The sequence below is a fragment of the Azolla caroliniana genome, unplaced genomic scaffold (genome assembly GCF_043228905.1).
Source record: "Azolla caroliniana isolate FFs.n. ecotype wild unplaced genomic scaffold, voAzoCaro1.0.p SCAF_6, whole genome shotgun sequence".
NCBI lineage: Eukaryota > Viridiplantae > Streptophyta > Polypodiopsida > Salviniales > Salviniaceae > Azolla > Azolla caroliniana.
The window spans coordinates 20,595,822-20,622,653 of record NW_028230441.1 but is presented as its reverse complement, the minus strand read 5'-3'; the positions used below and the strand labels follow the sequence as shown (position 1 = coordinate 20,622,653).

Sequence of the window (26,832 nt, the reverse complement as noted above, 5' to 3'; positions counted from 1 at the left end):
GTTGCACAAGTTAAGTTGTCAGGGCCACTCTTGGAAGAGGGGGTGTCAGATGCTCTAGCAAGTATATGTAGGACGTCTTGTCCAGGAGACGATGGATTATCAAAAGATTTTTATGAAAAATTTTGGGAAATAATTAAGGTTGACCTGGTTGCTGGACTAAATGAGGCATGGGATGATGGGTACCTCCCTGAACATTTTAAAGAGGGACTAATATTTCTAATTCCTAAGGTAAAGGGTATAGTATCAGATGTGAGGCAATGGAGACCGATTACGTTGCTCAACACAATCTATAAGATTTTTGCTAATATGTTGGCCAAGAGGGTCAAACCCCACTTACATGCGCTAATTAATGTTGGACAAACAGGATTCATGGAAAATAGATGTATAATCGATAATGTGTTGACCTTTTGGGAAGTGATTGCCCTGGCGAAGAAAACCAATCAACATATTGCATGCCTCATGCTTGACTTTGAGAAGGCATATGATAGAGTACAATGGCCTTTTTTAGACAAAGTCATGGAGCGGTTGGGACTACCCTCAAAATGGAGAGCAGCTGCGTTGGCGCTTTACAAAGGAAGCTTGAGTAGGGTGTTGGTACTAGGGCAACGGGGCCCATCAATTCCATTATGCAAGTCTGTCAGACATGGGTGCCCATTGGCCCCCTACCTTTATTTATTTATCTCAGAGGCATTCTCTTTCTTTTTAAATAGACCAGATGCAGGAATTCGAGGTTTGGTTGTCCCACATGCTTGTAAGGACTTGTTGAACTCCATGTATGCAGATGACACCATGCTCTATCTGCAAGGCAATGATGCTAATTTACAGCAGGCTGAAAATCGAATTGAGTTGTTCTGTAAAGCATCAGGTGGGAAAATTAATTGGAACAAAAGTAGAGGGTTTTGGGTAAGTCCAAACTCTTGGCTGAATTGGCAACCTAATGCTGATTTTCAATGGGTTCCTAATGGAAGGGCTGTTAAGTATTTGGGCTTTTTGGTGGGAATAGAGATTCAGAAAAATCAGCAACTTGAGCAAGTGAAAGACAAAATCAGAAAAAAACTTCGGTTATGGGCATCAGTAAAGCTTTCCCTTGCAGGTAGAGTGGTTGTGGTAAACCATATTTTGTTGGCCACCATGTGGCACTCGTTGGCATGCTGGATGTTAGATAAAGAGTGCATAAAAAATATTAAGGCAATGGTGAGAGGGTTCCTTTGGTCGGGTAGAGACCATGAGACTGCTTCAGCTAAAGTGGCCTGCATTGAGACTGCAAAAAGTCAAGGTGGACTTGGGATGGTGGATCCAGGTCACCAAAGTAAGGCTTTACTTGGTAAGCTCTTGGTGCGAAGTCTCCAACCTGGACCAGAATTGTGGAAATTGCTTCTTAGAGACAGAGCTGAACTCTGGAGTCCGAGGAATGGCGGCCCTTGGAAGGCAAAGATGTGGTGGTTGTTCAGTCCAGGCCTAACGTTAAAAGAACCTACTAGCATGGAGGATAGGGTGGCCCGCACCATAATGAGGGCCTGGTCAAGTTTAAGAGAGGGGCTGGTCTTAATGCAGCCAAAAACAATGGAGGAACAACTCCGTCAACCTCTGTTTTGGAACCCTAGGATTCGAAGTGATGATGGTATGATGCTTGGTCAGAAAAAATACTTGCCATGTGGAAAAATGGTAGGGTACAATGTTAGTTCAGTAAGAGACTAGGAGGAGTTCAAAAGGAGAAGAAGGGAGGGTCTGGTTGGAAGTCCTAGATTTACCGGCAGGCTGGAAAAGGTTACCCACTTGATAGATAAGGCTGTTGATGGTCTAGCTAGGTTGAATGAAGAAGAGGGGGTCTGGTTTGGGTGGTTTGTAGGTGAGGGCGATGCGCAAATTATCCGAGGCAGGTGCCCATCTAATGAGTATCGTTTGTGGGGCAACCTAAGTGCTTTGGCAGACAATGGCCAATGGTTGGCAGTGCGAGTGGCAATGTTGGAAGGTAAGAAGTGGCAAGTAAACCCGGACCCAGGGAAGCTGGAATCTGATCGTAAACTCTGGATAGTTGACAACAAGCCCATATGTGATCTGGATTGGGATCCACTAGAGGTGTGGTGGCAAAAACCGGGTACAGACAAACTTGAACGATTTTTCGAGTACACTACCAAGCTAGGAAGGCAAATCATTGGCTCTAAATTGATGGGTGCTGGCCTAACTCGCAATAGTTGGAAGGATAAAGGCATTTCTGATGACTGGTTGAAGTCGTTTTGGAGGAGGCTATGGGTGTTTGATATGCCAGAAAAAATAAAGCTTTGGTTGTGGCTTCTTAGTCACAAAGCGGTGCCGGTGGGGGAGTGGCTTAGGTGTCGTGGTGGTGAGGCTGGATGCAAAAGTTGTGGACACCCTTTGGAATCAATTCCTCATTGTTTTTGGAACTGCAGCGAGGCTATTAACATTTGGGGTAGAAGTCTCAGGATAGTGGCAGCATGCGGAGTGAATGGGAGAGTTGTATGGGGGTCCGTACAAGGGCTGAAGTTAACAGGGGAAGGCTGGGCTGAACAGTTAAATCCCCACGGACATGGTTTTATAGTGCAGGATGGCAAGGTGTTTCAACGGGCTGGAGTTCAACATGGCACTAACTCAGAATTTTTTGAGGAGATATGGATGATGGTGTCTTGTTTATCGGTCTGGCACATTTGGACCAACCGTTGTAAATTTGTTTTTCAACAACAAAAGATCCCTAGCGGTGAGGTATTATTAAATATCTGGTTTGAGTTGGTATCTTGCCTACGGGGACGATACGACTCAATCAAGGGGGAATCTGATGCAGCTGAAAGATCTCGATCAAAGTTCTTGCTGAAATGGGGTAACTCTCCTATGGTGGGCAGATCCTCATCAGGGCCTCAATGGAACTACCAAGCACCCCGATGGTTGTTTCCAGTTTCCAACAGCGTCTAGGTGCTGTAAATCTGTATAGATATGGTACAAATTATTAGGTTATTGGAGTTGTTTGGATACGTTTGTTGAAAATGAGGTGGGGACTATGTCCACTTTGGTGGGAAGGCCAGAGTGAGGGCTGGTGAGAAGAACTTTGGGTGTTCTATGATGTAATTTTGTTTGCTAACTAATGCGAAGTAGTGTTTTTTTGGAAAAAAAAAAAAACAATAAAATCCCTTGAATTGTGTCAAAGTAATTATCCCTATGGTTAACAAAAAAAGAGAGAATTTGGAAGAAAAAAAAAATAGTGAAAAAAGATTGGCAAAATAGAATTCTAAACCCAAAAAAATTTAATTAGTTAACAACAATTAGGGCGCAAACCGAATTAGTAAAATAAGTAGGTTGGTTAAGGAGCTAAAACCTTTTGGTTACTAAGTTTACCCTATACCATCATTAAAACAATCTCAACATCTTTGTTCTTATTAAATGTTTTTTAAGACTTGTTTATAGATTTGCTTGCCTCAAGAGCTTAGAAAAACTTTACTTCAAAGAGTTTCAAGCTCTAATCGTCGATAGAAGTACCAAAAGATATGTAAAATTCTTAGGTGTCCTAAACACACATCTTTCTTGGTAGAGTTCTTCCTCTACGTTGATATTGTGAGTCAAGGATCGTGGATGTGTCTACCTTATTGTTGACAATGAGAAATGGTCATGTGAAAATTGTGGGTACACACTCTATACCAGTAACCTTGTCCTTCTAGTAAATACATTAAATAAGAATCAAATAAAGTTTCAAAGTAAACATCAATACACAATAAACAAATCAAAATGGGTCTAACACCACATTTCAATTAGCTATAATAAAGACTTAATGTGCGTGTTTGAGAACTGAGATAAAGACTTAAGTCTTCAACAAAGATAATTATGATAACAATGGCGATTAAGGAGAGAGAATGAGACAAACAAACAAGGATGGATAGAATAGAGCTTTGCTCTATTGAATAAAGAAAAAGCATAGGAAGCACCAAAATTTTGGCATTTTATATACTTCCTTCATATTTAAGTGAGTTTACTTCATTGTCTTTTATGTTATAAGTAGCAATGGGCCCGATTCAGTTCTGATGCCTTGAAACCAAACCAAACCATTTATGAACATTCGAACATGTAAACCAAACCATTTTAAAAAAAGGTAAACTAAACCATTTAAACCAAAACCGTTTAGGGAAAAGTTAAAACCGAACCGAACCATTTAATAAAAAAATTAAACCTAATCACATTTAAGCCAAGCTAATTAAAAAATTAATTAAATAAAAATATGCAAAATTAAATAAGCATTTATGTTAAAATAAATAAATAAGATTAATTGAGACATTAGATTAAATAAACAATTGAGTTAAGTGAATTAAACCAATGAAAAACATTAATTAAACCATTAAATTACATAAACATTTAATGGATAAAAAAAGATAGCCCAAAAACCTATAAAGCTTAGTTTTAAAATCAAACCGAACTGAAACCGAACCATTTATTATTAATTCAAACCAAACCAAACCAAACCATTTAATTATTTTAGAACTTATAAACCTTTAAACCATGGTTTAACGGTTCGATTTGATTTAAGCTGAAATCGGGCCCATTGCTAGTTATAAGGACATAACCCTATCCTAAGTAGTCATTGTATTCTCGCTTTTCCATTACATCGTTTCCTAGTGACGATCCCAATATTCATGATTATAAAGTGTAGGTTGTTGTTAAGTATACAAAGGTACTTAACACAAAGTCATTCCTCCCAAGTTTGGGTGAGCCTTTTTCAAAAAGCACATCCTTGTATATATTTTTTCTATTTGAAACACAATTATTTCCTCCATTTTCTAAGCATTGAGTTTTTATGAAGCTTATGGTTTGGTTTTCCATGGCCTACCAAGTTTGTGCCTAGACTAACCTAAACATGTTACAACTCATGACTCGCCTAGCAATGGGCACGGTTCGGTTTCAAGGCAAAGAAATCAAACCGAACTGTTTATATAAAACAAAAACCAAACCAAACCGTTTATGAACTCTCAAGTATTTAAACCAAACCATTTAAGAAAAAGTAAACCAAACCATTTAGGGAAAAGTTAAAACCAAACCGAACCATTTAATACAAAATTTAAACCTAACCATTTAAGTCAAACTAATTAAATATTTAAATAAACAAAAATACATTAAATTAAATAAACATTTAAGTTAAATTTATTAAATCAATAAAAAACCATTAAATTAATAAATTATTAAAGTAAAAAAAAAGGTTAACCAAAAACCTTTAAACCCGAGTTTTAGAATCGAACCATTTATCGAAAGTCCAAACCAAACCATTAATATTTTTTGGAACCAATAAACCGTTAAGCCATGGCTTAACGGCTCGGTTCGATTTGAGCCAAAATTGTGCCCATTGCTAGACTCACCCCTAAATCCTTGTTATTGTAGGCATTCCTCACAACCATTTGCATTGTCTTTGAGATGTGATAAACTAGAAGTGTTATAACTTTGGAGCTTCCAACTCCCCACCAAATCCTTGTTATTGTATGCATTCCCTGCAACCACTTGCATTGTCCTTGTGATTGGATTCCCCCATTAAAGCATAGTTGGAGTTTGTTGTTGAGGTTCCATTAAATTGTTGTGTTCCCACCTTGACAACATCCCTACCATAAAATGGTGGTATTCATGATTCCACTTTCAATAGAAAGTGAAGACTCCAACCATATTCTCTCGTACATTCCTTAACAACACCATGTATTCATGGTTTTTTCTGGTTGCATCTAAACCTATTGGTGGAATCATGATCCACCTCCTCAAAATGCCAAAAACCAATGTGAATAAATCGTTGATATTGTAGGAGAACCCAACTATATGATTTTCTCTTGGTTACAATCAACAAGTGTGACTTGCCAAAGCCTTCATGTTCTATCTCTCCATTGTGCATGTCTCGACCTAGAAAAAAAGAGCAAGGGAAATACCCTATCGAGAACACCCAATGAGAAGAATTACATGCAAATGAATATGTTTATCTTCCTTCCTCGACATGCTTTACTCTCTCTTACACATAATAATAGACAAGGTGAAAACAAAGAAAGTAATTTACTAATCACCACTCTCTCTCCTTGATACAAGGGGGTTTAGCACCATACAAGAGATAAAGATTAGGAATTGGCCATATTAGTCCTTAACCCTAATATTTATTAACTCTAATAAAGATTAGGGAGACCAAGGAGGAGCTTGAATATGCTAGTGGAAAGGGAACTCTCAAAAATGAAGATGAGCTCTAAAAGTCACCAAAAGGTGGTTTTTATAGCTAATTACAAGGCAAATATATCTCTTTCACACTAGGGTGCCTATTGGGCTACATCGTTCCCTCTTTAGTTTGTTCTATCTCCCTTTTTTCCTATGATTGGTTGAGGTTGATGTCTTTTGTTGGTGCCACGATCTTCACAACTGGTGCATTGAGTGTCAGACACTTAACAATTACGTTTTAAAATCATAACCCTCATGTTGTCCTTGTTGTCTCCCAAATCTCTAACTAAAACTTATTCACATGACTTGTTTATGTTGCTTGCTCGTAGGTGGTTGGGACTGTCTTTAATGTCAACACCCTTCATAGGTTCCCAAAAGTGTTTCCTATCTAGTAGGAGCTCACTGTGGCTTCTATTGGGAATGCCTCCAACACATGATATACCCTCTATACATGGTTCGATACAAATGTAAAGCTCACCTTAAGTATGACTCCCAAACACATAATATAACGTCGAGTACAAATAGAAAGTAGTAGATGGGATACGACAATAACTAAGAGTATGATATGACAAGTTGTTGTCATATCCAACTACGTGAGAGGGACAAAGAATTGAAAAGAAATGTAAAGAATTGGGTATGATTCTTGTGTAGCAGAAGAGATGTGTGTTATGTGTATTGTGAGAGGAATTAGAGGAGAGAATAGAGAACACAAGATAGATAGGAAAATGAATACTCAATAAGAAGGTGTATGTTCACAAGTAGAATAACAAATACAAAATGTAGCATGTATACTCAATAAGGAGTCACAACCGACTTAGTATCAAGTATGAGGATGGTGCTTTATATATAGTCACCCTCTCTCTTCATTAACTAACTACAACAACCACTATCTCTTAGGGAATATGAAGACTCATAATCATGGGGAATATGTAACTCATTAATTATGTGTAATAGAATATGATTCCATGGCACATAGTTAATGTGTAAAGAGTAGTGGTGTGACTCTTGACCTTTGAGTAATCATAGATTCTCAAAAGGTGTGTTCACACGTTGCACTATGTTGAGCTTGATTCCTAACAAGGAACATCACATATGCATATGTAATATATACTATATTATTTGAAGCCCAACGCAATTGTTTGTTTCACAATGTGCTTGGATTGTTTAGCACCATAGCCTAAATACTAATACTATACTTGATAAGCAAATACTCTCATCTAAATGTATTATTTTGAGCTAAAGAACTTATAACTAGGAGAGACACCCAAGATCACATCGTCGAGTAATGGAACACTCTATGAAAACAAAAAATAAGAGGATCATTTAGAGGCATGTCTTATGTGAATAGATAAGATTGATTGTGTACGAGGGGGGGGTGTTGGTTAACTACAAAATAAATACACGTGCACATATGCATGCGAAGTTATTATTTAATCCATAACCATGACCCACTACTAATATTGAAGACTAATCTATTATTTTTTGAACCATCCCCATTCATTATAATAATTCTGATTTCTTGATGCATCTTGTAGTTAATTTAAGTTTGTACTCATCTCTCTTTCTCTTTCATCCATGAGTGAAAGAACCAAAATTACCACCATTGTAGAATATGTATGTTAGATATTAGTACACACTTACATATATGTAGTCCCTTGCCCCTAATAATGCTCCAATCCAAGAAGAGAATGAAATGGAGTTAATTCACTATAACTTTTATCTTGTTATGTCAAAGTCTAGACTTTGCTTAGGTAGGTTTGCAAGGATTTCGTGTACCCAATAGAGTACACTTGCACGTGCAAAACATGCACAGAATCCACCTATGCTTTGGTTTGAATAAAGAGGGGTATAATGGTCAGAATGTTCAAGTTTGGTTTATAGCTGAGCTTTCTCGTCGTACGAGATAGAGAATATAGCACAAATTGTTATAACTTATACCCAATTAGACGATGTTTTATCTAAGAATATTGCAATGATTGACTAATGATGGGAAGCAATGATCAAGACTACAATCATAGATTTACATATTCTCATTCGTGTTAGAGGCCTCACGAATGTGAATACGAATACATTAAAAAGTATTCGTTAAAAAGAAGAAGTAGTAGTTTATAAACTACGTCCTTCTTCTCCCACATATAAGAAAAGGGACTTCACAATTAATGACTTGACACTAATCATATTAAATATTTCTGTAATGCATATAAAAATATTTGTTTTTTTAATAAAAAGATTTAAAAAATAAAATTTACCCCCATTTTTACTCTAAGCATATTAAATATTTCTATAATGTGTTTAAAAAATATTCTTTTTTTAATAATAAAATAAAATAAACGAATAGTTTTATAATATTCTTGGGGCCAATTCCTATTCTCAAATGTCGAATATCACACATGGGTCAATCTATGGCTATAGTACATGTTTCACATCTTAGTGTGAGATGTTTGTCATCCTCTTGTTCTTGGCATGGGCCAAAGTTTAGAAACTCTTGTTTGAGATGTAGTATATGCTTTTGCATCATAGTGTGAGATGTTTGTCATCCTCTTGCTCTTGACATTGGTAAGTAGGGACTGGCAACAGCTCGGCTCAAGCCTAAACTGTTTAGCTAAACCGGTTTAAAACAACTTAGAGGCTTAACGGCTCGGTTTAGGCTTCAGACTACCTAAATGGTTTGAGCTTGGCTCGGCTGAGCTTGGGCCTTGCCAAACTGACTCAAACCGTTTATGATTTAAGAATTAGGGTTTAGAAAGTTAGAAATTAGACAATTAGAACTTGAATGTTGACAAAGAGACTAACAGGAAGCCATAGGCAACAAACCGTTGACTGATGAGAGAGGGAGGGACAGAGAAGGAGAGGGAGCTTGTATAGTGGACGATCAAAGGACATCCTTGCTATTATATACATTCTTTGGAGAAGGATTGGATCACCGAGAGTGAAAGGTCGCCATCGCCTCAGGGTTCATGGTTTGGGTGGTGGGAGGCAAGGGATTCATGGGCATCGGTCGACCAAGCCTAGTAATCTACTGAGAGGGAGTCGTGGAGTTGAATTTGAACTCACAGGTGGTAAGGCCAAGGGGGTGGGAGTTATGAGGAAGAGGAAGTGGTAGTGGTGTTTTTGGGGTTTCTTCCGCATTTTTATCCCAAAATGGTTCCTAAACCAATTATAAGGATCGGTTTGGTTTGGTTTGGTTTAGGTTTGAGAAGTTAGAACCCCAAAACGGTTTATTATGAGGAGGAGGAAGTGGTAGTGGTGTTTTTGGGGTTTCTTCGGCGTTTTTATCCCAAAATGGTTCCTAAACTAGTTATAGGGATCGGTTTGGTTAGGTTTGGTTTGGATAAGGCCAAACTGGTTAAGCCTAACTCAAACCGTTGCCAAATCCTATTGGTAAGACTATGCAAATTGTCTCTTGTTGGTTACTTTCATTTGTTTCAAGTTCATGATCGAGAAACATCTTGCTCTAAGTGACATGAAAAATGACAATGTGATATTTGGGTGCACCCCTAACCACTCTTCATATATGGCATTGCACATGGGGAGGATTTGTGGATGGTAGTATGTATTGCAAACAGTCATCTAAGGAACTATGCATCATGCAAAAAACAAGACCAATAAAGTTTGTGTGCTTGTAAGTTGTATTGAGGGCAAGGTATAACAAAACAAAGGAGCAATAGAGATAAATTGATATAGATACAAGTATTTTCATAGAAGAGGAGTTACTAAATAATGAAGTTACATGTATCGAGCAAGCAAAAATGTACATGAAGAGTGAAGTTGCTAAATCATATAGAAGCTATTCAAACAAGAAAACATATATTTCCTAAAGATTAGGGTAAAGAGGAGTAATTTAGTTCTAGTGATTCTCCATTAACATCAATAAATGTTGGGCTTTCAATGAGTTTGAGAGGGGAATGTATGTTGGCAATCCGCTCATTTTAGAATTCAAGAGTTTTTTATTCAAATATGCATTGTAATTTGTAAATGACCAACAATCATAAATATTGTTTTTCTTTTTTATTGCTTTCCCATAACCAAGTCCTCACATATACATATTGTAGATGTTCTTTATTCCAAATCTTTTGCATGACTTGATTTATTTTATTGCCTTTATGGTTGATTTGAATCATTATCAAGTAAGGCACATGGGCATTAGTTTGTCGGCCCTTAATCATTGTAAGAGAAAGGAGGGATTGGAATGCTGATAAACGAAATAAGTCATTGCACATCAGTGGCGGGGACACGCCAATCGAGTGAAAATCAAGAATGAAAAACGTCCAAATCGCTAAATTATCAATGGAGAATCGATGGACGTACATTCATGCTAGAGATTAAGAAAAATAGTGATTCCCTACACATTTTGATAAGGAAAAGAACTAACCTAAACACATTCAAATTACAAAATTTGGCCAAACATTCAAGGAGAGCAAAGAAAATGACAATCACATGATTCATATGATCGATTCAACTAAAACTCACCTATATCCATATTCATGCAGACATGAAGCCTTACATCTATCTACCTCGTTGTTAGAACTCTATAGGCACCCAAAGATGATTCAGACAAAAAAGGCATAGTTATAAATATATCTAGTTCTCATCGCAAGTTCCATGTATTAGTAGCATTGTTCTCTATGGAAATCCATACATTGGCATTTCTAAAAGGAAACTTTATTAATATCATGAAACAAGAAGTTCGCATTAAAATGATTCAGACAAAAAAGGCATAGTTATTAATATACCCAGTTCTCATCGCAAGTTCCATGTATTAGGAGCATTGTTCTCTATGGAAATCCATACATTGGCAGTTCTAAAAGGAAACTTTATTAATATCGTGAACATGCGGTGTGGGTTAGTTCTGCCTCAAACAAGAAGTCCACGTTAAAGTCTCATCTGAAACTTTGCATGGATTCACAAGCTTCAAAAAGTGCATACACACACACACACACACACCATGTAGGATTTAAGTGTAGTAGTCAAGGATGTTTCAATTCGGCAACATACCAACAAAGACTTTACGAGGCTAGAACATTGAGTTCAACCGAGTGGGCATGGTCATTGGCAAATTGTGCTTGTTGTGTCAAGGTTCCGAGGTGTTCCAAACCAATTCATTAGTAGCTCTAGGTTCGTTGGTTGGTCGGTCAGGTGATCGATCACAAATGAAAAGGGGGGGTGGGGTAAGTAGGTGTGTGAATCATGTGAGTGCGTGCAAGGCTATGATGATTTCTTCAGCAGGCCACACCAGGCATACGTATATGTAAATATAGCATTGCTTGTGGCACTGCAGTCATTCATGGACAACCGTATATCGGGCGGACAAAACGTATGTAGGGGAGTGCCCAACTGCCTCCATGATTTGCTATATAAAACTGTAGTTGGATTTGTGGGCATGTATCCATCTATTGGGGGGGGCTCTCTTCTTTGCTTTTGAAGCCCCAAAGAACAAACACACACACACACACACACACACAAAAGAGAACAAAAAGAAGAAGCTACATGTCTCCCCCAAAAAAGTTGATAAATAAATTAATAAGTAAGTAGGTAAATACATAATAAATATTTGAATAAATAGAATAATGTAAAGAAAGAAAGAAAATATATAGATGAATAAAAGAAATAATAAAAGGATAAATAAACAAGTGAATAAATGAAATAATAAAAAGATAAATACATAAACAAGTGAATAAATAAAATGAATAGGGAATAAATGAAATAATAAACAAGTGAATATGTAAATAAAATGAATAGGTGAATAAATGAAATAATAAACAAGTGAATATGTAAATAAAATGAATAGGTGAATAAATGAAATAATAAAAAGATAAATACATAAACAAGTGAATATGTAAATAAAATGAATAGGTAAATAAATGAAATAATAAAAAGATAAATAGACAAGTGAATATGTAAATAAAATGAATAGGTGAATAAATGAAATAATAAAAAGATAAATAGACAAGTGAATAAAAAAATGGGAGTAAATAAACAAGTGAATAAAAAAAGAAAAAAGAAAAAGGTGGAGTATGTAAAAACGTAAACGAGTGAATAAATAAATTAAATAAATAAGTGAATAAATAAAATTAAAAAAAAGATAAATAAGCAAGTGAATAAAGAAATAAATAGGTAAATAAATAAGTGAATAAATATATAATAAAATAGGAAGCAAGAATGGGTTAAGAGCTAAGCTTTTTTTTTTTTTTTTTTTTTTTTGTCTGTGTCTTTTTTTGCTTTTTTTTTTTTACCTCCTCTTGTCTTCTTTGTTTCTTTCTCTTCTGCTGCGCGCGCAGACACAAAAAACACAAAAACACAAAACACAAAACGCAAAGACAGACAGAGACAGACATACAGAGCAGAGAGCAGAGCAGAGAGCAGAGAGGTTTTTGGCGGCCATGGCTGAGCAGAGCCAGGAGGAAGGCGGCGCCGCCGGATTACCTCTTCCTCCTCCTCCTCCTCCTCCTCCTCCTCCTCCTCCTCCTCGTCTTCCTTCTTCTGCTTCTGCCACTGGAGCAGGTGGAACCTTCCTCACTCGCCGCCCGGGCTTCGGCAAAGCAGGAAACAAGACCAATGTCTACGCCAATCACTTCCGCCTCAAGTTCGAGGAAAGAACAATCTACCACTACGATGTATGCAATTCCTTCTCTCTGTCTGTCTGTCTGTCTGTCTCTCTTCATCTCCACCTATATGTAGCAACTATATACATTGTTATTTCTGTATCAAGCGCTCTCTGCATTCTGTTTAGGTTTGGCGCCGCCTCACCTTCTCTCTCTTTTCTTTTTTTGTGACCGAATTTTAGGTAAGCATTGAGCCGGAGCCCCCCAGGGGCCTCCACCGTTCTGTGATCGAGCAAGCTGTGAAGATGTATGGACGCGACAAGCTCCTGGATGCCATACCTGCCTATGATGGCCAGCGCTCTCTCTACACTGCCAGGCAACTCCCTAGTAGCGTTGAGATGGTCGATGTACAACTCGACGAAGGTGGTCCTGCCCGCAGGTAGGATCCATCCCTACTTCTTTCCTCTGCAAAAGACATGCATGCCATATACTCATCATTCTATTCTATCTTATAGGACATGCATTCATGTATGTATGTATATATATTTATTTATATGCATCATTCATACAGGGGTAATGTCAGATCATAGATGCGTTGAAATCCATACACGCATAACTGTATATGCATGTGACATGCATTAATATGTACATACTGTTAGCTATGACAAACAATCATGCGTATGTAAATGATTGCATTCAAGCATACTTTTGTCTGCTGGTGTTACATTGCAGGATTGAGATACAAATTTTACTTTTACACTTTTGCTCAAGGAGTGAGGCTTACTAAGTGTACTTGGTTCTCCACATCCACATTTAAGTTTATTTGCTGGGTAAGCATTGATTGAGCATGCCCATATGTTGTTCAGTGGGATCATATTCTCTACAGGCATGGGTCAACAATGGTGGTAGTTTCGACACGTCTTGTTGGACTGTTGTATCCCTCAATGTATATTATACTGAAGGAGTTCTAGCTTGGACAACTTCTGGAGTTTTATATTAGTTTGTTGCTAGTTTCCAAGGTCCCATAGTCCTCATGATAAGCGAGGCTTCATTTCTCGTGGTCTAATGGGATGTGATTTTCATAACAAAATGATGTTTTCTTATTGGACATGGTTGTGTCATTTTGAAACTTGATGCCTAAATTGCATTCATCTATGATTCCACGACTTAAAGGAAGCCCTAACTAACTAACTATTTTCTGCTGTCACAGGCGCAATAAATGCTTCGTAGTGACGCTTAGGGAGGTTGCGAAATTGGACATGAGCAACCTTGCAAGCTTTCTTCAGGGTAAGCAGTGGGTGCTACCACACGAGTGCCTTCAGGCATTGGATGTTGTGCTTCGTGAAGCTGCTGCAAAAGTGTATGCACTCTCTTCAACCCCAATTCATCCCATGCATCCTCACTGTTCACCACAGGCATAAGCAATTTGTTTGACAACTTGTTACCTACATGACAGATTCGTACAAAAGGGCAGGAGTTTTTATGGGCCGAATTTCGGAGAGAATGAGATTGGTGGGGGTGTGGTAGCGTGGCGAGGATTCTACCAATCCATCAGACCAGCTCAAAATGGGCTCCTCACACTTAACATAGGTGCAAACACATGCGAATCTCTTTTTCTTATCTCATAAATTCACTGGGTTTTCTATGGCTACATGTTTTTCATTGTAGGGCTGGAGTTTTCACTATTGCTTGTTTCTGTATGCACCAGATATTGCAGCTGCCCCATTTTTGGCCCCATTAACTGTGCCTGAACTCTTAGCAAATGCATTTAGGATGGATATACGAGATCTAGATCAAGCATTCTCACGGAATGATGCTAATGGGGATGCATTGAGGGCAAAGGTTGAGAAATTGCCCGAAGAGACTTTTGGTCAGTAATGGATCCGAACTTCCTTGCGTGATCAAAAACTAAACTAGCACAGTGTTGTGAATGTAGGCAAAGAGACTGTTGAAGGGAGTTAGAGTCGAAGTCATTCACAATCCTAAGACAAAGCGCAAATACAAATTACAGACACTGACAGATAAACCTGTGCGCTATTTAAGGTTGGTCAATGATTTTATTGCCTGCAGTTAAGTTTTATCTTAATTCTTATTGTGGCATACTTACACTGATTGGTTTTCGTTGCTTGGTCAGTTTTGATATGGATGGACAGAATGTCTCAGTAATTGAATACTTCATGAAGACTTACAACTACAGAGTTAATTACCAAGGCCTTCCTGCTGTCGAATCAGGCTCAAAAGAGAAGAAAGTATATCTGCCAATGGAGGTAGTCCTTGTTATGTGGGATATGGAAAGACTGTATTTTTCTGGAACCATCTGACCATGTGCTTGTGGTGATGTAGGTATGCAAGTTAGTTTCTGGACAGCTGTATACGAAATCATTGAACGAAGGCCAGAGAAAGGGTTTGCTTGGAACGACCTGTACTGCCCCAAAGGAACGACTGGATAAAACAACAACGGTAATAGTGATAACTTGACTGTAGTAGACATTCATGTTTGTAAGCTGTGCTTGTGGGGATCATCATTTTCATATCTGGTTGGTTAGATGAAGGCTAAATGCTATTAGGTATAGGATTAAAACTTCTAAACTCTTGAGGTATCAAGTTGCTGGGAAACATTGAAGAGTGCAGTCTCTTGCTTGCTTTTGGCTATGTATGGTTGATTGACGGAAACACAGTCATATGACTGCATTATTGTATCCTTAGATGTTAGTTACTACACCAGATGAAATGATCATTTCTGTGACATAGAGAAGGATTTCTGCATTGTCTTGATTGAAAATGTGCAAATTGAAGAATTGAAGGCTCACAAACATGATGTGCAGATAGAAAAGAGTCTTGTCATTGAAAGTAGCAATATTGCAAAGGAATTTGGGGTCATGATCAACCGATTAGCTACAGAGATTCCGGCTCGTATACTGCCTGCACCAGCGGTGAGTGATATATGAATGTGCAGACAATGCAACATGGTTATATTCATGTTATTGGTTGCCAAATCTTCCTGACTTCGTTATGAATCTATAGATTTCATACCACACTGGAGACGTGAGGCCTGGCATGGGTACATGGAACATGAAAGACAAGGCATGCCCTTTTCTCTTTTATTTCTGTATAAGTTTCAGCACTACCCAAGCATGTCAGTAAACCTGTTGTGCTTTTGTTCTAGGTTCTGGTGAGAGGATGTGAAATCCGTCGTTGGACACTTGTCAACTTTTCCAATAATCTTCAAGACAGATCTGTGGATCAGTTTTGTACTCAGCTGGCCAATGCTTGCGATACTTATGGCGTGGTAACGTTTTGGCAACTTCCATCAAAGAATATAGCTATATCATGAAATAAAGTACTCATATTTTATCCATGGAATTAACATTGTACAGAAAATGAACCCAAGGATGGCTGTGCCATGGGTTAGTATGAGGAGAGGTGATGTTGAAGGAATTATTCGCAGTCAGCATGCGAAATGCCTCCAGGAGACTCGTGGGGAGCTTGATCTTATTATCTGCATTATGCCACAGAATGACAACAAGAGCATTTATGGTGATGTGAAATTCTTCCGATTTTTTATTTTGTAGTTGAGACAGATTGTGACCTGTGAATATTGTATTTTTTGCAGCTACTGTTAAGCAGCTCTGTGAGATTGAACTGGGATTAGTGTCACAATGTTGTCTATCTGATCATATTAGAAATGGAAAAAGAGATTATATAGCAAACCTACTACTGAAGATCAATGCAAAGGTAAGAATTCCTCTGTCCATTCTATTGATTAGTATAAACCCGGAATTGTAATTCTGTCTGGTAACTTTATCATGTAAATACTTTGATAAGTGTATTTGGGTATTTTGATATAATGATATGGGTTCTGGATGTACTGCTAATTCATCCAATCGAAATCGCATTGCAGTTGGGTGGATGCAATGCTCTTTTGGTTGATGAGAGAGCAAGGAAGCTGCCGTTGGTATCTGATGTCCCTTCAATCATCATCGGGGCAGATGTTTCTCACCCCCGAGTTGGTGATGACATTGGCCCTTCCATCTGTGCAGTGAGTTATTTCTTCTGCTGATCCATCATTGTCATGTCTTTTTATCCAACTTGTTTTCAATTTGAATGATATAATGGCAGGTTGCAGCCAGCATGGACTGGCCACATTTTTCTAAATATGAGGCCATTGTTCAAACACAAGACAAGCAGCGGGGTGAAATTTGTGAAGGACTCTTTTGGGAAAAAGAAGATGATGTGGGAATGAAGCAGACGGGTGGGATTATCAAGTAAGTTTCATTGCTAGTAACTTAATGTTTTGAGTGAAATATGCCAATGATATGTAATATGAAATTGTTTTCTTACAAATCAGAGATATGCTGAGTTCCTTTGAACAGAAGATAGGGAAGAGACCGGAGAGGATTATCTTCTACAGGTCTCAATGATTTTTAATGAATTTGAAATAAGATTTTACCTCTTTTTCTAATTGTTATTTGAACATCTTAGTTTCTATTTTGCTATTCACCGCATACAGAGACGGTGTTAGTGAGGGAGAGTTTGAGACAGTGTTAAACAATGAAATGGAGGCAGTTAAGAAGGTATTTGGATTGTCCCTTGCATATTGTCTGTTTGCGAGTATGTTGGCTGCTCCTAAGGTTTTCTTGTTTTATGATCAAGGCTTGTGAAGCATTGGGTTGGGGCAGCCGACTCCACAATGGAAGTAGTGAAGGAGCACAGCCGAAACGACAGCATACAAGTATGCTGCCAAAAATAACATTCATTGTTGTTCAAAAACGACATCACACCCGTTTTTTTCCTTCGCAACAACATCAGACAAAAAATGGCAACATTATCCCTGGTGAGTAGATAAATTTTGTGAGAAGGGATGGCACTAATATTTCTACACAAACAAGTGAAATATATTTCTTATTCTGAAAACACTAGGTACCATTGTTGATTCTACCATTTGCCATCCTCATAATTTTGACTTCTACTTATGTAGTCACGCTGGGATTAAGGTATGTATGAATGTGGGATATATTTTGCAAAGGCAAGATGAATAAAGGGATCTGATTAACCGTTTGATGTTGGCAGGGCACTAGTCGACCTGCTCATTACCAAGTGTTGAAGGATGAAAACAATTTTGGGGTCGATGAAATACAACGGCTCACACATGATTTATGCTTCACGTAAGTGTATTCTGTGTCTATCTAATCCTATCCATCTATCTGGTATATAGTTTGCAAGTTTGGTTGATAAATTGCCGTTTTTGGTTGGATCTGAACTTCTATAGTACTATAAAGATAGCTTAATTGATTGATTGACTTGGTCGTGTAGGTATGCGCGTTGTACCAGAGCTGTGTCTGTTGGTAAGTGTACACTCTTTCTTTTTCTTTTGAAAAAAACCTGATCTCATGTGCACTCTTGATATAATGGCTGTGTTATTGGTAGTTCCTCCTTGTTATTATGCACATTTGGCTGCTGCACGTGCACGCCTATGGCTGACAACGGAGGGATCAGATTCAGGTGGGTCACTGAGGGGAAGTGTAGCTGGTGGAAGTGCAAGCAGCAGAGGTACATATTCACGAATAGCTGGAGCAAGTCAGCGTCAGCTCCCTCCCTTGCATGAAAGGATACGATCCACAATGTTTTATATATGATGGTGGCTGCTGCATGATAACATAAATCCCCCCTTTTTTGTAAAGCTGACCCAGTGTAAAGCTCCACAAGTCATTATTGTAAACAGGTTCCTGGTGCACGGGTATGTAACTGTTTTTTGAATGTCTTTTGTCCCTAGAGTATGAACGTGTAAAGGAACAAGATTGCTTTGAAAGTATTTATGTTAAAATCTCATGTTCTGCAACTTTTCAAGCTGCTTGATCTATGAGTTTAGAACATGATATAGTCTGCATTGCAAGCTGCATAATATACAAATTAGAGATGCCAACTTGACCAACCTAAGAATAAGTTGCTCTTATTATAATATGCACAGTTCATTCTGCTTGCAAATTTAGATTTGAGGAGTGTCCTAAAGTTTTGTAATCTATGACTTCAACGTGCCTTTCAGTGTGTAGTAATTCTTGTGCTGTGGCAATTTAAGTAACTGATCATCCACTATCATGCTGCAGATAATTCAAGAACAGCACAAACTACAAGAGTAGCTTGATGTTTTCTCATTTTCAATATTCTTCGAGCTCATCTGTTTAATTGCACATGCAAATTCTTCCTTAATACTTCATTTTGGCTTGTTTTCAATATTCTGGTGTTGGCCTGGTTGTTTTTGTAAATGTGCATTTTCTTGTAGTTGCAATATTGTTCAACTATTTATCCATAACTTATTGTTGACATTTTCTCATGATTGCAGTCTTTGGTCATGTCGATTTATATGATTTTCTGTGATCAATGTGTATATCCATCTATGCCCCACTAACTGAGAATGCTAAGGCATGTTGATGACAGTTGAATTATCCTCCTGAACTTGGAATATGAACAAGTTGACGACGCCACAATGGACATCTGATTACAATGAACAAACTGTTATCTCTATGTTATAAATTTGGAATGATTTAAATAACCATTAGCTACCTTCTTTGTATGGGTAAGATTTTGGGGTAAATGTGCAAAATATACCTTGCAACAATCTCCATTATTATAGATGCATAATGGATTTTAAAATTTTCACTGATATACATTCTTGTTGCCCCTCTGAAGAGAAGTAGAGGAGCATTATATGCCTCTCTTCTTTGAATTCCACTAATTTGCTATGACATTTAGTCACCACGTTGTAACAATTTTTTATAAGTTGCCATCTTTATTGAGGATTTGGGCCTAGGATAGGTATTATTAAAAATGAGTCTGAACATTATAAGATGAGATTATTTCATGACAGGAAGGGAAATCTGGAGCTGACCAATCAATCTTTTACTATTATTCCTTTCCAAGGAATTACAGGATTTATTCAAATCAGCACCCACATATCCATGACGGCTTTTGAAGGGTTGATATGTTGATCAAGGCAGATTAGTGAATGAGGATGTCATACCATCTGGTTCCAGTACTTGTTTTGCAATATTTATTTACTAATTTGTTAACTTGAGACCGAACCTGAACCACATACAATCCTTACAATTAAAAATAGGGACATGCATTTGTTGCTGGGAGAGCTCAATCACAAGCTTTTTCCTCGTATCAAATTCATTTATTGTGGTCTTGGTCTCAATTGTTACATTGAATTTTCTATTTACAACTGATTGGTGGTGATGATTATCACTCACGTAAGAACATTACAGATATTTTGGGTTGTACATGGAAAACATTAATCTAGAGCCAGTATTAGGAAAACAAATTTATAGAATTAAGTGATTGCATCTTAGATATTTCCATTTTCCTATTTCACCTTAGATATTTCCCATTTTCCATCATTTCTGAAATTAAGCAAACATTGTGGCAGCACAAACACAATGAGGAAATTGATTTCACTACATTATAATGCAAATTGTTATTACAAATCAAATAATGTCTTTTATGCACTCTTTTTATCATCTCCTGAGGAAGTATTCTTTTGATGTGCTTGTAAACTTGATCTAGCTCTTGATGCAAACACAGGATCAGGTTCTGGTTCTGCTTTTGATCTTGGTTCCCTCATTGCCATGACTATATAAACTGCAATCACCACGTTTACAGACAGAACAGCCAAGAGCCCACTCAACAATGTGTGCCATTTTTGAGACATAGCTAAGTTGCCTGCAAATTTGTAAATCTGTTTTTCGTCTTTTGAAATGGCTAATTGTATGTTTAGGAAACCTCACAAAACAAATACATTTTTAACGAACCAAAGATAACACCCCATGCAAACCCAAAACAACATTGGTAATAAAACCTCCATAGGTTATGGTGCTGTACTGCCCATGAAGGACAATTCCCCAAAAAGCAAATATATGATTGTCAATGTTATGGTGTTTAATGCTAAATCTTAATAGATGAGGTCCATGCCTGATATCATGTCTGCACAGGAACTCAGATTATGTAGATTCATTTACCTACAATGATTGTGGAGATCAATGAAGATACTTCTTGTATCCATGATATCCACAATGATTCGGGCTAAAGTATCTGTGCCACATTATATCATCAGGGCTGAGATGGATGCATCACTGATGGTTGTAGAGGCTCTGGTAACACATTATCAGACGAGCATTACCTATGCCATTGTATAGTTTACTCTAAGATCCAAGGATGCTTCCACAGCTTCTTCAGGGAGGAATTTGGATAATTCTCCTGAATCATGGACTTCTATGACTGGATATGTTTGGGCTATTTCTAATAGAAATCTGTAGATTGAGAGAGTCTTTCTTGGAGTGTAGTTGGCCAGAAGAATCGGTACAAATAGAGATGATAAACTTCTTTAGAAGCCTGTGCCAAGAGGCCTCAGAGCATGCACAACCAGCACCCTGTAGAAGGATATTTGTTAATGGAACAGTTTAGTTGGCACATTCCATGCACCCAGTTATATGTGGATTACCACATAGAAGACAGCCTGCATTGGAGGATACAGCAGTATCATTGCCATTGTTCAAGCATGAGCCCCAAGCGGGTCACTACAGAGGACATCGATATCATACGGCATCATCCTATCATAACCCTCTCTGCCTCTCTTCTATGATAATGGACAACTTTTATATTGGTATAATCTTTTGTTATTAATTTTATACTGGATCAGATGATATTAACAGCATTATCGATAACACATTACAACTCCTAATTATTATGCGAAACAACAATATGATATGACTTTCAACTTCATAAAATACCTGGTTTATTGTAGTTATTAAAGACATACAATATTGTCAATGGCATTCCCCACATAGCAAGGGATGCGATTATAAATTTCTTCAATACTTCGCTTGTTCCCATTGTTCTCTTTAAATTTTGTTGCTCTAGACTACATAGAAAAAAAACTTGATCAGGTACATGGATTCAATATACATGTACGTCATTAAAATAAATACGCTAAATAAATTTGTATATGAGCAGCATGATGTAAATGTAATTCTATATAGACACGTTCACTGGAGTAATGAAACATGATGGATAACTTAGCATCCCTTCTAGTACATGGAATAATAGCAAAACTACAGTAAAAGGCTAGATCCTAATGCTTTTCTATTTCATATTTTTGCAATGTATAAGTGCCATGTAACCAAGGTGTGAAGAGACATCTTCGATTTAATGTGAAAGATCACTAGGTCCTTGATATTGCATTTGCTACCAATTCAGTTTCTCGCATGAATTCTAATTAAGCTGCGTGTTTCAAGTGAGTCCCCTCTCCCCATATTAGTTATGAAAGAGGCCTCATGACCAAGACTAATTATTAGGAAACTGCTTGCGTATTATAATTTACAGTGGTGTCTAACATGATATTAGAAACCCCCTTTTTATACTTTGGCTTATAAATAAGAAAGGAGAACATTGACATAACTAATAGATCAACACAGCCAAAAACATTTGGGGATAAAAGTGGAGAAAATATCTCTACATACTTCAAAGAATCCGAAGGACTGCTTTGGATTCAAAATCAGCCTACCATCATTTGTCATCCACAACAGAATGGAAAATTAGAAAGACAGAAAATGAACTCTTCTAAATATAGCTCATCCAATGATCATGATCACAACACATTTGTGCTTCATATTGGGATTCAAGAAGAGTAGGTTGCAACTTTCTATATTTTATTATCTTCAAAATGAGGTGTCATCAAGAAAAAACATAAAATACTGGATATTGCTTGACTAAGCAGTTCATTTAGCTTGCTCTAGGCACTACATGATATATGCAAAACTCATTGGGATACTCTCAGCCTTCATTATCTTCAAGGCACCATTATATTCAGCCAATCATTGTCCCTCTCTCAGAATTATGTATCTCAACAATATATGAATGTGGGCTCTAGAGTTGACCCACTGAGGTTGTGTCTGGATTCCCAGAGAAACAAGAGGCAAAAGAGGAGAGAGGGTGGCTACATCTTTATAGGGAGAAGTTTTAAACAGAGAGGAATCTGACTGACAGCCTATCTATCCATGTACAGAACAATACCTGAAAGGAGCACGCAACCACCTACCCACCCTCTATTGTTGCTGCTGCTGAGAGAGATTTATCCAGCCGAGATTGAGACTTTGAATTTGAGTTGTTTCTGCTGTTATGATGATTGTAGATTGAGTGCTACTCTATTGCACCTTCTGTATGTAGTGAGCATAAAATCGGACATAGTATGAAAAATAAGATCTTATTTAATTAATGAATGATTTGGCTAATCCTCAAGGTATCTGGCTATCCATCTGAATGCCTTTAACCTAATCTCTGTGTTTTCTTTGCACTGCATTAAAATGTCTTATTGAGCTTGTTTTTGTTGCTTTTCATTAATGTTTTCTATTGTGCTAGCTTTTGTTGCTTTAATTTATATCCTAATGTTTGTGTTAATCTCTGTTGCGTTAATTCACTGCCCTAATCTCTGTGTTATTCTCTGCTGTGTTACTGTCTTTGCATTAACGGCTGGTGTGGCATTGTTTATGTAAGGGTTTTCTCCAGCATTAATCCCATAGACTTAGGGTTTAATGCTGGAGAAACTGAACCACAAAACCACAGTTTTAACGGTTTGGTTTAATGGTTTCTTGGTTCGGTTCGGTTCGGGTCAAGTTTCAAAAATTTTAAACGGGTCGGTTTTGACACTCTCAAATCGAACCAAACTGAACCAAACCGTTGCCAATTGTTAGATGGAACTACCTCAAGTAATGCTCAAAGGGGAGATGTAAACATTCCTGAGATATTGTAGGCAAACAAAGCAAAAATGATGTATTACAAACAATGAGATTTGATATAGAAAATGTCTTGATAGAGAAAATGCAACACACAGGAAACAATTATACGTGCCGTGAAAAATAAAAATACAAGAAGCTCTAAGAGATGAAATTGCAAGACTCATAAGACAACTCTCAAGATATGAAAGTAACTCTAAAGAAAGGTTGGGAGACAGTGGAAACTGCACCTCCACTGTAATAGGCAATCAATGTAGAGAAGACACTGCACACATGGGCTGGGGTAAGCTAAAGATGCAGAAACTCAAGGTTAGAATGCTCAAAAACAAATAAAAGAGAAGAACCTTGGATAGATATGATGTCGATCACTCATAGATAAGTTGGATATGATGAATGCAACAACCAAAGGAAAGCGAAAGCTTGTGCACTGCATGCATGAGGTGTTGGATGGACTGAAAAGGGAAGCCTACAAGGAGATGTCATGAATCTTGGTACTGAAATTAGTGCATTGGATATTCCAATTGCTTCAACAAGGAGGGTGTGAAGAGATGAATCTAGACCCAAGGCTTTAATCATTTGCTATATGGATATGGAGAAGAACAAACATTTCCTATCTAAAAAAAGGGCCCTCAAGGGCAACAAATATATCTAGAGGAACATCTTAAGTCAGCTCAAGCCACACACCACATAGAAACATGCACAAGTGCTTGCTACAAGAAAAGAGGGAAAATGATTTTGTCTATAGAGAAAACATGGTTATTACTGCAAAGACAAGAGTCACATGAAGATATACGGCCTATGAAACTCTATACAATTGCAATGAGTCTCTCAGGACAAGTGATATGCATTTTTAATATACCTTCAAAAACAGAAAATTTGCTATGTATATAGAAACACATCAGTGCACTGGCAATACACTCCCTGATGTACAGGGCTATAGATGGAGTTGGTATTCTATCCTTAACTTTAACTACACATACTAGGAAGCGCAAGAGGCTCTGGTGGAGTGGTTGTCTTGTACAAAGAGGAGCTCAATGGTAGAGTGTGTGCAGTGCATAAGCATGAAGATGCACATCATATGTGGATATAAATTGGCAAGGGGGGTCACATAGAGTTATATGTTGCAATTTGCTACTTTCCACCTACCCAGTTGGGGTTTGCACCATTTGAAGAATCACCATTATATGATGATATCATACTAGTACGATGGATTTATTTAGTATCGCAAAGCAGCAAGCCGTCAAACAAAAAATAGCAGTTTTTATTTGAACATAGCAGATCAGATTTTATCTGAACCTGAAAGAGGAATCACAAACCTTTTCTTTTATAATCCATAATTCCCAAAACACATGAATTTCTATAAGAAGATGACTCATGAGGTGGAAATTATTCTGCATGTACGTGAAATACATGTTCTTCAACAGCAATGCAATGAAGGTCTATACTTGTTTGAACAGCATCAGTTTAACCTGTCCTTCTCTCGGAAGGGTTTAGGGTTTAGATGAAGGTCTATACCTGTTCTTTTTTTTAGATGATTTAGAAGGATCAGCTTTGGTGAGGGTAACTGAATCGTACAGATTTGACACATACGAGGCCATTTATGGAAAGTTTGCAGTAGAATAAGTTAGTCTAAAGTGACAAGCTAAAGATACTGAAGAAGTAATAGAATATGGAAACACTTTCTAGCCCTGGATAGTGCACATAGATTAGTTATGCACAATGAGTTGTCACAATGGCCAACATCATATGCTTTGACATGTTCAAACCCCAAAGGAGATGCGAGTATAGTTGATTACCTGATAGGTTTTCCATCCCTTCTACCTGAGATAAGAGGGTTCATTATCTCTAGTAAACCTATTGGCTTGGCAACAGGTAATGCATATCTGCCCTTCAAGTTATGGATGTATGCCAAAAGAATGTATAATCTAAGAATGGGATCTGGCATACTAAATACCAATTTTGTTGGGGAGACATTTGATATGTGCAGATGTGGTATATTCAATGGCATGCTTGACTTGAATTCTTTTACCACCTCAGAAAGTCATACAAGAATTATCGAATTCGTTGCGTTTTGCATCCACAAATGCATTTCTCCACACTAAAGTCAACATTGCACCACTCATGATTGAGCCACACAAAATAGCTGGTATGATGAGGAATGTAATGATACAAGGAGACATTTGCAATTAGAAGTCACTTAGTGGATTCGTACACACGGAGAAGCAATAGCAACCTTCCAAAACCTAGTAAGGAAGAAGAAGACATCATGCTTGGTAATTTTTGAAATGAAGGTGTATAGTGCACCATCTTCCTGACCTCTGACCAATTATAAGGCTTGCATTTCCTCATTTGCCATATAAACTAGCTTGCATCCATTGCACTTGTTTAAGCTTTTTAACCAAAAAATTTGATTATAGCTTGATCACCATAGTTTGATGTTTCTGAGCAATAACAAGATCTATAGTTTAAAAAGGTGATCTATAATTTCTCATACACAAGGTGCCACATTCATGACATCTGAACAATGCAAGTTTCTCATTTTCAACCCAAACATTTCAATTTTTGTTAAGATAAATTGACTCATTGACACCCTCTGCATCACTTCTAAAGTTTTTTGAAACAAAAATATTAACAAATTTGATTGGATACAAAGATCTCTATCTCAATGGTAACAAGAAACAGAGAATTCTTTGGAGTTACATGTCATATGCAAGGAGTTACTCCCATGAGAAAAGATTATTGAAGGATTGATTACGGAATCATAAAAATATTGAATTTAACCTAGAAGCCACCTCAACTCTCTCTATCTCTATCTGTTCATACCTTGGAGACGCTGTAGGCAGCTATCAGAGTTATATATATAATTCCTCAAACTATTCAAGAAACACAACAAAATCCATCGTTGGATTCTTTTTATAGCAAATATGTGATTTTAAGAGCAGCAACATATAACCCAACAAACACTAAACAGAAAAAGAAAAAGAAAATCGTATACAGAAAGAGAGAGATATACTCACATGATATTGCCTACATTGAGAAACCCCAGAATATTGGGAATGGTTGGGAAACCCCCCAATCTTCTCAGCCTATTACAAAACCCTAATCTTCTGGATCTGTTGAAACCCCTAATCTTTTGGACCTGTTTAAAAAATCCCTAATCTTATGGATCTGTTGAAAGTTGAAACCCTAAGTTTAGAGAAGAAAATAAGTTGGATTGGGAAGCACAACAAAACAACCTTGTTGGGTTTTTCGGCACTTAGTCGGAGGCCAGACAAACGTGTATTCGGGTTGCTGTCACGGCCCTCGGGACTGTCCTCTCACAATAA

General features: G+C 37.5%; 2 protein-coding genes across 4 annotated transcripts; one reads left to right on the top strand and one right to left on the bottom strand.

Moving 5' to 3' along the window:
* Positions 1–12,542: 12,542 nt before the first annotated feature.
* LOC147863300 (protein argonaute 1-like) lies at positions 12,543–18,548 on the top strand. The gene is made up of 22 exons (XM_087321351.1): positions 12,543–12,791; positions 12,962–13,158; positions 13,930–14,079; positions 14,176–14,309; positions 14,428–14,561; positions 14,656–14,762; positions 14,854–14,986; positions 15,063–15,179; positions 15,545–15,652; positions 15,744–15,803; positions 15,886–16,008; positions 16,097–16,256; positions 16,333–16,454; positions 16,621–16,758; positions 16,839–16,984; positions 17,068–17,130; positions 17,230–17,293; positions 17,373–17,553; positions 17,640–17,713; positions 17,790–17,884; positions 18,033–18,064; positions 18,147–18,548. Exons 1-22 carry the CDS (start codon positions 12,558–12,560, stop codon positions 18,353–18,355), a joined length of 2,781 nt encoding a protein of 926 aa, XP_087177477.1. The 5' UTR covers positions 12,543–12,557; the 3' UTR covers positions 18,356–18,548.
* A 1,608-nt stretch (positions 18,549–20,156) lies between these two features.
* On the bottom strand, positions 20,157–26,355 carry LOC147863299 (uncharacterized). Of its 3 annotated transcripts, none has more exons than XM_087321834.1 (3): positions 26,330–26,355; positions 21,506–21,631; positions 20,157–20,438 (listed from the first exon to the last, which is right to left on the bottom strand). In XM_087321834.1, exons 2-3 carry the CDS (start codon positions 21,606–21,608, stop codon positions 20,218–20,220), a joined length of 324 nt encoding a protein of 107 aa, XP_087177960.1. In that variant the 5' UTR covers positions 21,609–21,631; positions 26,330–26,355; the 3' UTR covers positions 20,157–20,217. The 3 variants fall into 3 exon arrangements, with proteins under 3 accessions (XP_087177960.1, XP_087177959.1, XP_087177957.1); XM_087321833.1 differs by lacking the exon at positions 26,330–26,355 and adding an exon at positions 22,813–22,831 and having other exon boundaries at positions 21,506–21,636; XM_087321831.1 differs by lacking the exon at positions 26,330–26,355 and adding an exon at positions 22,788–22,806 and having other exon boundaries at positions 21,506–21,636.
* Between the last annotated feature and the right edge of the window lie 477 nt (positions 26,356–26,832).